Source organism: Melopsittacus undulatus, chromosome 10 (genome assembly GCF_012275295.1).
Source record: "Melopsittacus undulatus isolate bMelUnd1 chromosome 10, bMelUnd1.mat.Z, whole genome shotgun sequence".
Classification (NCBI taxonomy): domain Eukaryota; kingdom Metazoa; phylum Chordata; class Aves; order Psittaciformes; family Psittaculidae; genus Melopsittacus; species Melopsittacus undulatus.
In genome coordinates this window covers 22,603,876-22,617,667 of record NC_047536.1, presented here as the reverse complement: position 1 = coordinate 22,617,667, position 13,792 = coordinate 22,603,876, and the positions used below count along the sequence as shown (strand labels likewise).

Below are 13,792 nucleotides of genomic sequence, written 5' to 3'. Positions count from 1 at the left end.
AGCACACAACACAAAATTGCCAGTGCAAACTCATCCAGGACTGACTGAAGCAGGGAAGATGTGCTAAGTTTTGTACTGATGCTGTGCTGCCAGCCTGAGACTTGATGGAGCCAACCAAGCATTGCCTGCCCACTGCTCTTGCTTTGTGCTTATTTATTAAGGCTCTTCAATGAGCATGAGCTTGCTGTAAAGGGCACTGCTGCACTGGGATATGGGTTATTTGAAATAACTTAGAATCATAGAATCCTTTGGGCCAAGATGGACCTTAAAGATCATCCAATTCCAACCCCTGCCACAGGCAGGGACACCTTCCACTGGAGCAGCTTGCTCCAAGCCCCTGTGTCCAACCTGGCCTTGAACACTGCCAGGGATGGGGCAGCCACAGCTTCTCTGGGCACCCTGTGCCAGCGCCTCAGCACCCTCACAGGGAAGAGCTTCTGCCTAAGAGCTCATCTCAGTCTCCTCTCTGGCAGGTTAAAGCCATTGCCTTGGCCTGTCCCTACAGGCCCTTATCAGAAGCCTTCTTCAACAGCTCCATGTCCCTCCTGTGCTGGGGGCCACAGACCTGCATGCAAAACTGCAAGGTGAGGTATTAAAAAACTTATTTAACAGGCAGTGATTCAAAATGATTGAAATATTTATGTATTGGCAGTATTTACCAACAACACGTACATTGTGTTGTCTACCACGGTCAGGTATTTCCAATGACAGAAGACTGGCATATCCTACTTGTATTTTTTGTGTCACCATCTTTGTCTTTTGTGTCACCAAACCTTCTCACAACCTTCCAATGCTCACTGGCTCTGTACAGCCACATCCAACTGTGTTGCCCACCACCAAGTACTTTGAGCACTCTTTTAGGGCTGCACCAAGTGAGGGCTATGCAGAGAAAACGACTGTAATTCCCACTGATTCTGGCTTAGGCTGTCAGTAAGAAATGCTGCTGTGTTTGACAGGGAGCAGCTGTCTCAGGAAGGATGGGAGCTGGGGAGAGACCCATGGAGCCAAGAGATCATGGTCCTGCAGGACAACCTTGCTTGAGGTCTTCTGGTGGGCACCACAGAGGATTCTTCTCCTTGGAGCCCCTTGGAGCCCTACACCATCCCCACAGCCTAGGCACACACAGCCCAGCTCTGGGAAGGGGCTATTTCTCCTGTCCATGTCTCATCTGGGAGAGGGGCAGGTGGGTTATTGCTGAATTGCTTTACTGTGGTTCTCTCTGTTCCACAGCAAAGTCTTGCAGCATTAGGAAACGGGTATTAAGGTTGCAAAATCAGCCAACTAATTCTTATTTCAGGGCTTCACTCATCCTTGCTACTACAATCCACCCCCATTGACCCATTACTCTCTCACCTTTACATAAACAGGTTCCACAGGTAACCGGAAATCTGACATTTTTACACCATGAACTCGCTTTTCACCAATGAAGCTTTTTAATATTCTTCAAATAATCTGTTTCCACTCAACAAACTGAAATGAAGAACTTCCAGGCTGTGGCTGCAGCCTTTTTATACTTGTCTGAGACAGCTTGCTGAGAGCAGAAAAACGTTACCCCACTGTGCTCAAGGAAATGTTAGTGCCTTTAACACAGACACAAAGATCTCTCATGATGAGAACCACCAAGAAGATGCAGACACAAGTTGCCAGTCTCCTCAATCAAACTCTATACACATGCTACAAAGAAAATATTTGCTCATAACAGCTTCATGTGTCCAAAACAATGTCCAAAAATACACCTGGCCACTGCAGGAGAGAGCAGGAAAGGAGCAGGGCACAACACGCGCCATGGGAAACCGGGCTGGGTTTTCAGCATGCCCCAACGTCCTTTGGCCAGGCTTGGAGGAGCACAACGCTTTAGGGTTTCTGAGCAGTGGTGATGGGCTCCAGGCAGTGTTGTCCCCCCCACCTCAGCAACAGGCACTGTCCCACCATCAGAGGTGGGATGGTCATCAGCAGAGATAGCCACAGCCTGCTCAGACACTATCTCATGTGTATACGTTGGCTCTGCGTTGGAGGTTCTTGGGCTCTGGCCTTGGTCGCCCTTGGTTTCTGTCAAACATGTTCTGCCAAATCCCCTCTGAAATCTCATTTATTCACAGGAGCTCCTTAACCCAGTGGGCACCCACCTCACCGCCGATTCACAGCCTTTCTCTGCACCCTCCTCTGCTTTCCCACAGTCCCTGGAGGTCTCTGGAGGGCTCAGGGGCTGCTTGTCCATGCTGTAACACTACTGGGATGTTCACAGTGGGCAAAGCCATTCTTTTTCCAAGGAAAAGAACTTTTCTCTTAAATATTCGCATTCTCAATGGCAATCACATCTCTCCTATTTTCTTTCCCTTCTGACCCAAGCCATTCTATGATGATTCTATGATTCGGATTTTATGATTCCACCCCTTTCCTCCCTCTTTTCCCATAGCAAAAGACAGGACCAAACCAGCCAGCCCTGTCTCCTCCTCAACCTCCCTGCACCCTGCTCCATCAGTCTTCCATGGTCTTTTGTCTTTTGTCCATCTCTTTGTCTAATCCTGTCCATTCATCCCTGCTTTTCCCCTCTCCAGCCCCCTGCACCCCACCTTCAGGTTTGAAACTCCCTTAACTTCTAAAAACTGATGGGAAAATAAAACCCCAAAGGAAATAAAGTGACAGGAAGAGCAACAAAGAACCATGTTATCTAAATACAGACCTAGTCTATGGGACAGAGCATAGTGTGCAGAGGCCAGTGACATGGGGGCTGCTCTGGATGATGATGCTGAAGGGATAAGGAAATGCAGAGGTGATGGTGGCTTTGTATTTTCTCCATTAGGGCACAGCTGATTTGCTCAAATGAGGGGCTCCAGCTCCTGACACCCCACAGTGGGCTGGAGCCAGGAGCAGGATCTGGCAGGCAACAAATCCACCTTCACTCTCTAGCTCTCATTTTGCCATAAGAATTTCTGCCCTGACTTAAGCTCACTCAGACTTGGTGTTCATCTGCATAATGGGAGCAGCAGCCTCCTCGCCTGCAGAGGCACCAGGAGGCTTAATTCAATCTAAGGATAACATTGGAACATCCTGGGACAAGAGACACACCAAAGAGAAGAGCAACCTGCACCTGTATTTTCCTTATTCCCTCCTGATCCTAACTCCCACTGCTCTCAGTGAAATCCAGCTCATGCCTTTTCAGCAGCATAAGCTTTCTGATGAGGATGCCTTAAAAGATTCCCAAGCTGGGAATGTTGGTGGATGTTTTGCAACACTTGCCAAGCTCTGTAAAGGGCTCAACCCACTTCTTTGGAGGAAAAAGTCTGACCAGCATCTAAACACGTTACCTTGAAATGCTAGTCATTTGTCACTGTATTCAAACCAAAAAACACAGCAGCCAAGGCAGGAAATAGCTGTGTTTGCAAAACCTGGTATGAGGTACAGCAAAGAGCAGCAGCAAGGACTGAGGTTCCTGGGTCCAGCATTTGCATGAGCAATGTTGGTCCTGGAACAAAGACAAAATCTCCGCATGCTTGCCCTGCAGTGCTCAGTCAAGGCTCTCAGACTGGCTTCCCATCACCACCCCTGCAGTAATAGAGCCTCTCTTATGAAGGTGCTTGCAAACCAGCCCCTTTCTTGGCCTGGAGGTGTCCTGCTGCAAACAGTCACCAAAGGCAGTTGATGTTTGGGTAGGGCTGTAGCACATAGAATCATAGAATCATAGAATAGTTAAGGTTGGAAAGGACCTTAAGATCATCTAGCTCCATCGGCAGGGGCACCTCACAGTAAACCATGTCCCCCAAGGCTCTGTCCAATCTGATCTTGAACACTGACAGGGATGGAGCATTCGCAGCTTCCCTGGGCAACCCATTCCAGTGCCTCACCACTCTTACAGTAAAGAACTTCTTCCTTATGTCCAATCTGAACTTCCCCTGTTTAAGTTTTAACCCATTACCCCATTGCAGCACAGTTCATTCCCTGCTCTACTTCCTTTGGTGCTGGGACCTCTGGAGATATATCACAGCTCCAAGTGTTTTCCCTCAAAACTGAACAGTTCCAATTGGAACTGTCTGTGAAATTCAGGGTTCACTGGATTTTTTATTTTCATGGTAAGGGGCAAACAAATCTTAATCTCTCCACTCTACATTTACAGCCTGCTAAGCCCCCTTCTTATCTTCTCTGGCTAAGTCCTGATTTATTGTCACCATGCTGCATTTGTAAAACAGTACCATAAAGTAAGAAAGAGAACATTTCCCAAGGACTACTCCAAAATAAATTATTTCAGACCTCCAGAAGCTGCTTAATAAATCCCACTATTCTTGTTTCTTTAGGTATTTTAGAAAGTGATTTATAAGTGCAATATCACCTCTCAAAAATGAGACAATCAACACAGGATAAAATTATCATGTTAAGAAAATAGGGGTCAGGCAAGGGGGCTGTGCTTTAAATTAAACCAAGGGAAAATATTTCATCTGAAATTGACTCTTTTTGTCTCAGAAATGAATGTTTTAATCACCTAAGAACCTAAATGCTAACACAGAGGCCTAAGTAATATTTAATCCCATTGAAATATGCTGGTATTTAATATTGATGGGCAGAACATGATATTTTTCTTAATACACTAACGATGAAACTTGGAGATGCATGAAGAGTTGAGAAAGCCTTGGGATTTTCCTAGACTAAGCTATCATATCCCATCTAAATATTTAAATGTCACTATCTTTCAGACTGTTATCTATTCAAGCAATCAACACCAAATGTTCTCCAGGTAATGCAGTGGCAGACTCCCAGCCATGCCATTGAAGTAAAATTAGCTTTTGATAGTGAAGCTGTCCAACAGCACCCATGAGAATCAAGGATCTTAGACAGAAACAATGTAGAAAACTAGTCATAAATCTGCTAAACAGGGAAGTATTCTTAATCACCAACAGTATTAACTCAATACCACTGTCAAAATCAAGTCACAACCCTTCCTTGGTGCTGCCGATACAGAAGCATCATAAGGTCTAATTAGCCCTGAAGTTCCTTCCCAGATCTGCACTTTACTTCATTATCCCTGCTTTATTTATTCCTACAGAAGTCATTTGATATTTCACAAGGTATCCCCTTGCCACAGTGAGAGCCAAGAGGCAATGTGAGTTTGCAAGTGCAGGGAAGGATCTTGTTCCCTTTGAAATCAATAGGACACCTTTCCCTTTATGGCGCATCAGTACTTCTCTTGCTGATTGCACCGAGGCCACCCTGGCAATAGGAGAAAGGTTGTAGGGGCTATGGACTAGGGACTTTGGCTGGTCACCTTCATGTGAGGTATGGAGCATGCAGACTTAGCTCAGTTCAGTGATGATGTTAGGTACATAGAGGAAAACAACCTTTCCTCTGCTCCTAAGGGATTAATAAGGCTTAGGAAGACACCAAACTGGAAACAAAATCACCACCGTGAGCACAGCCACACAAGTGACTGCAGCATCTGCCACTGCACCCTGCCCTTGGTGGGCAGCGGTGCAGCAATTCCCAACCCCAGGGCAAACATCTCATCATTAACATCCTTCTATGTTCAATCAACTGATAACCCAAAATACAGAGCGGCTTTTGTGAAATATAGCAAAAGGGCAAAGTCACTGACCGTGGGCAGCTGGCTGGAGAGAAGATGTCCATCCTGACTCAACATGTTGGAGACCATGATGGCTGGCAGGTCCATGTTCTGGTAGGGGTACGCTGGTATCAGGCTGTTCGAAGGGAGGCTGTGGCACAGGGAGTGATACCCAGTTTCATGGTCCACCAAGTGCAGGAGAGAAGGGTCAGGGAGATTGGGAGGCGTTATAGGAGGGATCTCGTAGTCTTCATTATTCTCATTCTGACTGTTATATGTCTAAAATGTGAAAAAGACATTTTGCAACATGTCACTGCCTCATTGCTTTAGCAATATGATTATTTGTGTAAGAAACACAAAACCACATTCCAGTGAAAATGGTTTGGTTTTAATAAGAAAGACATCTCTAGCCCTGGACACTAGCAGGTTGTAACCAGGTAAGAGCCAGCAGGGAGTGTGGCAGGACTGCACCTTCTATCAGGAACACCACAGGTCCTTGCAGACCTCAGATTTGCCTGGGCATCCACACCATTCCCCTCTCCCATGCTGCATTCCTCTAGCACACCTTTAGCTCAACAAAACCTCAGTAGAAACTTCCATGCAGTCAGGCAAGCTCTGCTCACAGAGCCCACAGCCATGGAAAGAGTGCGGCCATTTCCCAACCACCTGATGCATTTTGAAGTCCAGGTGTCTCTTTGGGCACCCAGCTCAGCTCTTACAGTATCTACAGTTTGTATTTTCAAGAGTGTTCATAAGAATTAGCTCCGTAGAAATAACTGGTACTTGAGAACAAAAATCCCATGGATTCCTCACAAATTCCAGCACAGAAGCTACAACCAGGGAGGGAAATATGGAAACACGGGAATCAGTTCTTAAAAATCCATTAAAGAAAGCCTGTATGACTCCACCATACATGGAGATTTTACCTTCCTTATATCCACATCCATATGGGTATATCCATACCCTCACCTCCCCAGTCCTGCTCCCTTGGGGTGACCACAGACACTCAGAGATGTTGGGACTCCTGGAGTTTCACAGAATCACAGAATCCCGAGGGTTGGAAGGGACCTCGAAAGATCATCTAGTCCAACCCCCCTGCAAGAGCAGGGTAACCTAGAGTACATCACACAGGAACTTGTCCAGGCAGGCCTTGAATATCTCCAACGTAGGAGACTCCACAACCTCCCCGGGCAACCTGTTCCAGTGCTCTGTCACTCTTACAGTAAGGAAGTTCTTCCTGATGTTAACGTGGAACCTCCTATGCTCCAGTTTACACCCATTGCCCCTCGTCCTACCACTGGATATCACTGAAAAAAGCCTAGCTCCATCATCCTGACACCCACCCTTTACTTATTTGTAAACACATGTCTGCTGGTGATTTGTTTACTTCTAAGTGTTCCAGTTGATATGGAGGAAGACTATCTTATTGGACTCGTGCAATTGTTTTCACTTCACACAAAATCATATTTGTTTCATAATGTAAGTGTAAATCTATCAAAAATTATTAATTATCAACACAGAATAGAATCAGTCTCTGCAGAGGAGAAAATATAATCAAAGAAACATCTACTTTTTCACATGTTATTATAGCATATGAAATTCTGATTAGCCATAGTATTATACACATGGATTTTAAGCTAAATTTCCCAGATCACCTAGTTTCATGGTTGGATTTTAACTTAATACATGATTGAAGAGCAAAACCCCAGATGTGTGCAAAACCAGTTAAGCACTGTAGGCTTTATTAATCCATTGCCCTAAGCTCACACACTCTTCATCACCCCAGACTGCAGAGAGAAAACCCTTAATAAAAGAAAATAAACCCCATGTTTAACCCGAATAGAGAAGAAGTCAGTGGGGAGCAAGGAAGTGTCTGTGGAAGGGCTTCCAGTGGGATGGGAGAGATGTGTCCCTGTGGGGTATCAGAGCAGGGAGTTGCTCCTGAGTCACCCCAAAACTGTGTCTGGAAGTGGCTCGTCCCCTCCTGAGCTGAGCCCCTACCTCTTGCCTCTCCTCATCCTGCTGCAAAAGAGAAATGGAAAAGAGCAGGCCCTGCACATCCCACCCAGCCCTCCACATTCACCCGAGATTCCCACTGGTTGTGGGGAAATACAAATAGGAGAGAAATATAAGACGGATCCAGGCTGTGACAGCTCTGTACCTACTGTCATTGTCCTGGGGAAATTCAAGCCAAGCTTTTTTCCAGCCAGCTTCTGTCTAGCAGAGGCATTATACAGGGAAGGCAGGGGGCTGAGAGGATATACACAGCAGCAGACAGATAGATCCCATTTAATACATCTAGTAGTTAGGTTTCCATGTGGGCTACATTCTTTGAGGTACACCAATTCTTTCACAGTTATTTAAGAGGATTTCACTCCATGATTTATGGAAAGGGACTTAAATTAATCATTGCAGAGCAAACTTGTTTCTCCAACTGGTTTATTTTGGCATCAGGTCTATAAGCAAGTGGCTTTGCTGTACTTAACTAAATTATGTAAAACCCACTCAAAGTTTCCTAAAGCTCTCTTCAAATCTACAAGGTCCTTGTGTTGCTGCAGAGCAGCTCACTGAAGGGCTTTGAGGTGGTTTTGGAAGCCCCGCTCCCCCCTGCACATTTCTGCTTCAGCTATATTCAGCCCAAGGGAAAAAAAACTACCCCAGCATAAGAATACCTGTTTAAATCACAAAGCTTTCCCAAGAGCTACAGTATTGTGCAGACATATCAAAATTACAATCAAAGTTGTACACAATCAAAATCAGATTAGACAATATCCAATCACTGTAACCAGACCCAGCGCCTGCCCATTTTCCAAAGCAAACTGTATTTATTCTATATGTGTTTTAAATAGATCACTAGGGTGATAAGGAAGGGAGATGAGACAGATAGACACTCAAGGCTGGGAAAGAGGGTCGATTTACTGTCACACACCATGCCTACTGATATGTCTGAGGTGTCGTCTCCGTCCCCACGAAGGGCTGTCTCACACTACGTGCTGTCTCAGTCCCTTTGCCAGTAACACTCCATGCTTCTTTCCACCCCCATATGGGCTACGCTGCAGATTATATTTTCTATTCTTATGTTAATTTGAATTATATTAAACAGCCAATTATATGTCATAAGGATACATTACAAATTAGATTTGTGAGCTGGTCTGAACCCATTCATCCCACTAGGACTCCAAATGTGAGTGCAGAGAAGCTTGCTTTGCTAAAAGGCTGCCCATTATGGTAACACAAAAAGGCACAGAAGATCTAGGATTTTCCACTGTCAAACTGATGACAGTTGTTGTGATTACACATTATTCCTCTTCAGATGAAAACACTGAAATCAGCTGAAACAAGTCTATTGCAAGCCCTCTCTTGGCTTGCGATCTGCCTGCAGTGGGATGGAGCGAAAGAGAGGGGACAGTGCCTCTGCTCTGACACCCTCTTTATCCCCAGGTCCCCGTGCATCTGTGATCCAGGGCTGGCACCAACATGGACCAAACTGCCCTGAGCAGAGTACAAGGGCCATGCCTGCACAGTGATGCCAGAGGATGGCACTGCAGCAGGTACAGCCAACCTCCAACAGCAGAAAAATCATATTTAAGAAATACTTTTTCTCCCTGAAATCCATGTTTGAACAGGGGTCTCTGGACTGCCTCTGTCCACCATTCAGTCTCCAGTGTCCCAGGCTTGGGAAACCTGAATTTTAATAGCAAAATTGGATCTTCTTTTATATAGCTTGGTAAATACCTGAATTATAAATACAACAAGATGTGGACATCATCTCTGCAGGCCCTTAAGCTGCATCTGTGAGTTACTGTGGGTCAAGGAGAGAAGAGAGGAGCTCTCGCTCCGAACTGTAAGCATCCAACAATGAGTAAGCCGGAAATAGTAGGGACTGGTCTGTTGATGTCTGTTAACATCTCCATTGCAAACATGGAGCACATCTGTGGTTATCAACACGCCTGGATGTCCTTCACTTCTGCACTGTGAGATGGCCAGATGGGCATGGCAACCCTGCACACCCATGGAGGTGATTCAGGAGGGAGCTACAAGTGTTGAGCATGTCTACAAACCAAGCCTTCAGCCTTCTTCTGCCTTTCCCCTCTTAGAAGTAAATCATAGAATCACGGAATGGTTTGGGTTGGAAATGACCTTAAGATCATCCAGTTCCAACCCTCTATTTTGGGCAGGGACACCACACACTAGACCGCATGGAAGTGCTGTCCATCTTTGCAACCCACAGCTGGTCAGCACCATCTCACCACTGCACATTGGTATTCATCACAGAGGATGTGACTTCACAAAGGACCTCAGAAACCGTTTTCCTCAGCAGCATGGCAAATGCCCAGTGACCCCAATTCTCCACTGAGTCATGTTCTGTGTGATTATCTGTAAGGATCCAGGAGCTGAAGCCAAGCATTGATTTGGGATATTACTCACAGTGAGAACAACAGAGATTTGCAGTATTACTGCAGGTAAATATTTGTCCTGTCAAATAACATTCAACAGTAAATATGAGCCTAAGAAAGAACATTTATTCTTGGTAAGGTACAAGGAAATACATAGGCTGGCCTGTTCCATCCCACCCTAATCATCCAGATGACACAAACCACCACAGACTCTGTACCACCCCTCATCTACTAACTAGGTTTTTCCTACAGTTAATACAAGAGCTTACTGCAGCAGGAATGTGGCCCTCTAGACTCTTCATTGATGAGATGGGTCTAAAAAGACCAAAACCAGCCTGGAAAGTCTGCAAAGTGAGAAGAACATTGTTATTTGTAAGGCTGAAAAGCATGACCAAGGACTCTGCCAGCACAGACTGGGGAAAGGGCAACAGAACAACCAGGTGGTTTGTGGGGTATCTATCTCAATGATGCACCAGATTGGATCAGAAACCAGGTAAGCACCCTGCAATGTCATACAGAGGCTTTCCCTGTTGCTCTTACACAGACATAAAAGGACCCACCATGTGTGAGTGTTCACACAAGCTGAACAGCACACCAGCTTGAGAGAAAATCTTGGGACGTATAAAGAGGAAGAGTCCAAAGACAATGAAAAAGCGAACATCGAAGCTTAATGAAGGCAAACTACCTCACATTTCCTTAGAAGCCCCCAGACTGGTCTCTCACCGCACACATTGCTTGGCACAGTCATGATCATATTTGAGGAAGGGGATTTTGATGTGTTTCTCCGGAAGCCCTGACACAAGAGGGACGTGGAGCTGTGGGAGTGAGTCCAGAGGAAGCCACAGAGATGCTGCGAGGGCTGGAGCAGCTCTGCTCTGGAGCCAGGCTGAGAGAGCTGGGCTGGGGCAGCCTGGACAAGAGAAGGCTCCTGAAGGGGAGACCTCAGAGCAGCTCCAGTGCCTAAAGGGGCTGCAGGAAAGCTGGAGAGGGGCTTGGGACAAGGGCCTGTAGGGACAGGCCAAGGGGAATGGCTTTAACCTGCCAGAACAGGGGAGACTGAGGTGAGCTCTTAGGCAGAAGCTCTTCCCTGTGAGGATGCTGAGGCGCTGGCACAGGGTGCCCAGAGAAGCTGTGGCTGCCCCATCCCTGGCAGTGTTCAAGGCCAGGTTGGACACAGGGGCTTGGAGCAAGCTGCTCCAGTGGAAGGTGTTCCTTGACACAGGGTTGGAACTGGATGAGCTTTGAGGTCCCTTCCAACACAAACCATTCGAGGATTGTATGATCCTCCAGCACATGAATCCCAGGGTTTTCTGGTTGGCACAAAGCACTATGGCTGCAGAGACAGAAACATTCATTCAGGTGGCAAGAAAAAGTGGAAGTCACTTGGATGTTGCAGACTCCAATGCTCTGGGGCCAGGAAGGGCTGATGCTTGTTGTGGGGTGACCATGGGCTGCGTGCAGGGTAAAGACCCTCTGGGCACTATTCCTTGTGAAGGGGGGATGCTGCAGGGCTGTGCTCACACCTGAGATTTGCAAAGCCCTGTGCCAAGATTTCTTGCACTGATTTTCCACATCAGCAGCTCTGGGTCTTAGGAATGGAAATTGATTTGCCTCATCTTCACACTCTGTGATCCAGCGTGTGAATAGCAGGGCCAATGAATTACTGGGGCAGAGTTGGATAAATACTGTAAAGAAGTATTTATCAACAGTCAGTCACATACAATCCACAAATTGTCTTTGAAGTGTTCCCAGCCTCTTCTACACTAATTTTCACATGCTCAGGTTTTTAACTATGAGAGCATGGTTGAAAAGGGAAAAATGAATTCTTGCAAGAACATGAATGTGCATTGGAAAGATCAGCACAATATTCAGTAACAGACAGCCCCACAAGGAGGCTGGGATCACAGCAGAGCAGCAAGCAACCTGTGGGAAAGCTGGGATCTGTCCACCTCTGTGCACCTGCGTTTCCATCTCTGTAGTAGTGGGGTTTTAAATCCCAATCAGATGTTGGTTCATCCAAAGGGTAAGCACACACCTCCACGTCCTGGTTTCTCACCTTTTCCTCCTATCATGCAGATCTTGCTCTGATGCAGACTCTGCATGCTATTACAAACTCCAGAGCTACTGAGCCTTAATCTTTGAATGGAGCTGGGTGTTCACCCTTTAATTTTATGTGGGTTAACTTTGTCCCATCTCCTACAGACACCAATCCCATGCAGAATCATGAGTCTTTCAAAAGCCAAGCCTACCAGATGGCTCCAACCAAATTTAACAGCACAAAAAAATAGTCTCTTTTCCACAGGTTTCATAAAACCCCATGTGCAGGGAAGGGAGATACCAGGGTCCTAAACATCCTTCAGGATGGGGACTGTGAAGAGAACCAGACAGTAATATTCAGAAGGAACATAAAATCTCAACTCACTCAGAAAGATACAGCTTTCTGGGGGGACATGCATCCAATTCTGCTACTCACTGGAAAAGGGTTTTGTTCTATTATTTTACATGAAAACAGAAACAACATTTTTGGGATACTCTGGCCTCCCTCAATCCATCCATTGGTACCCTGTTTATGTGGGTGAAAAATGAAGAACAGGATACCAATTACCAATAACTATCTGTATTGTCAACATATGTCATTAGGGATGGATAGTCCCTGAGGTTCAATCTGGGTAGAGACTTGCCTGTGGCTGAACAGAGGGAGCAGCAGTGACAGCCCCTACCCTGTGCCCTCAGGTACAGCCCAACTAGGCTTCTTGGGATTCGTGTTGTGAAACACGTGCATGCCATTCTTCTGCATCCCTTTCAATGTAAATAAAAGCTTTCAGTCAGTTTTTATGTTGTCCAAGCTGTGCTTGACCTGCATCACCACTTCACCAAAAAAAAGCTAAAGCTAATGGAGTTCTATCAACAATTTATAGCAAGGGAAATCAGTCCTATTGTAGGCTCTGAAAAAAGCTCTCAACTCCCTCTCTCCCTCCACTTCCATTTTTTTTAATCAGTATCTTATCCAGAACTGGAATCCTGTCAAGAATAGTGGATAGCAGAGAACTATAACTTCTTATTATGTGTATAGTGATTTTATGAATTCAGTGGGGAATGAAATGCAATTTTGCCAGACTTGTCTGTGTTCATAATGACCAAGTCAAATTAATCATTGTGGATAATACTCCTGTGTCAGCCATTCAAGAGATTTTTTAATAGAATTTTTCTGATTCATGTCTTGCAGTACATCAGATCTGCAGTAATGCAGGCACTTGTAAAAATCAGTGCAATTATGGCTTCTTGTTGGCCTGTCATTTCCCTGGAATAAAAATGTCTCTGCAAAAGTCATACACTGTACATAAACCAAAATGGAAAACAAATATATAGTTACAATTAGGCTTGATTTTTTCCTAAAGATTTAATATCTTTTGGAAGCCATTATTTTACAGGCAATATATAAAGCTGGAGTGCATGATGCTGAATATGGACTGGTTTATCATAACACATACCAATTTTGTCCTGGTTGTCATTTTTCCTTTGATTGCCCTGTGAGTTACTGGTTTTTTGCAGGCATGGAAATAGAACTTAGAATAAACACGGGATAGGTAATGGGCTTGCAGTCAAATTATTGTGTTTATTAAAAATGTATCCAGGAAAGCCCATACAGATCCCAAAGGGCTCTCGTTCAGGAAAATCTCTGGTTCAGGAAGAGGTTACAGTTACCATAAAGGCAGACATACCCTCATGGATGCATCAGCGCAGCATGCAGTGGTATATAAAGGATTTCTAATGCTGTGGTTATCCTTCTCGTGGAAGAGGGAGGGACAGACCTTTAATTTACCAGTGACACACACAAAAACGA

At 45.4% G+C, this 13,792-nt stretch overlaps 1 protein-coding gene across 1 annotated transcript in view; it reads right to left on the bottom strand.

The window, feature by feature from the left end:
- TOX2 (TOX high mobility group box family member 2) overlaps positions 1-13,792 on the bottom strand; it is a 140,108-nt gene that overhangs the window by 51,129 nt on the left and 75,187 nt on the right. The window contains exon 3 of the mRNA XM_034067013.1: positions 5,585-5,830. Within this exon, the coding sequence (XP_033922904.1) occupies positions 5,585-5,830 (246 nt within the window). The remainder of the gene's footprint in view (positions 1-5,584; positions 5,831-13,792) is intronic.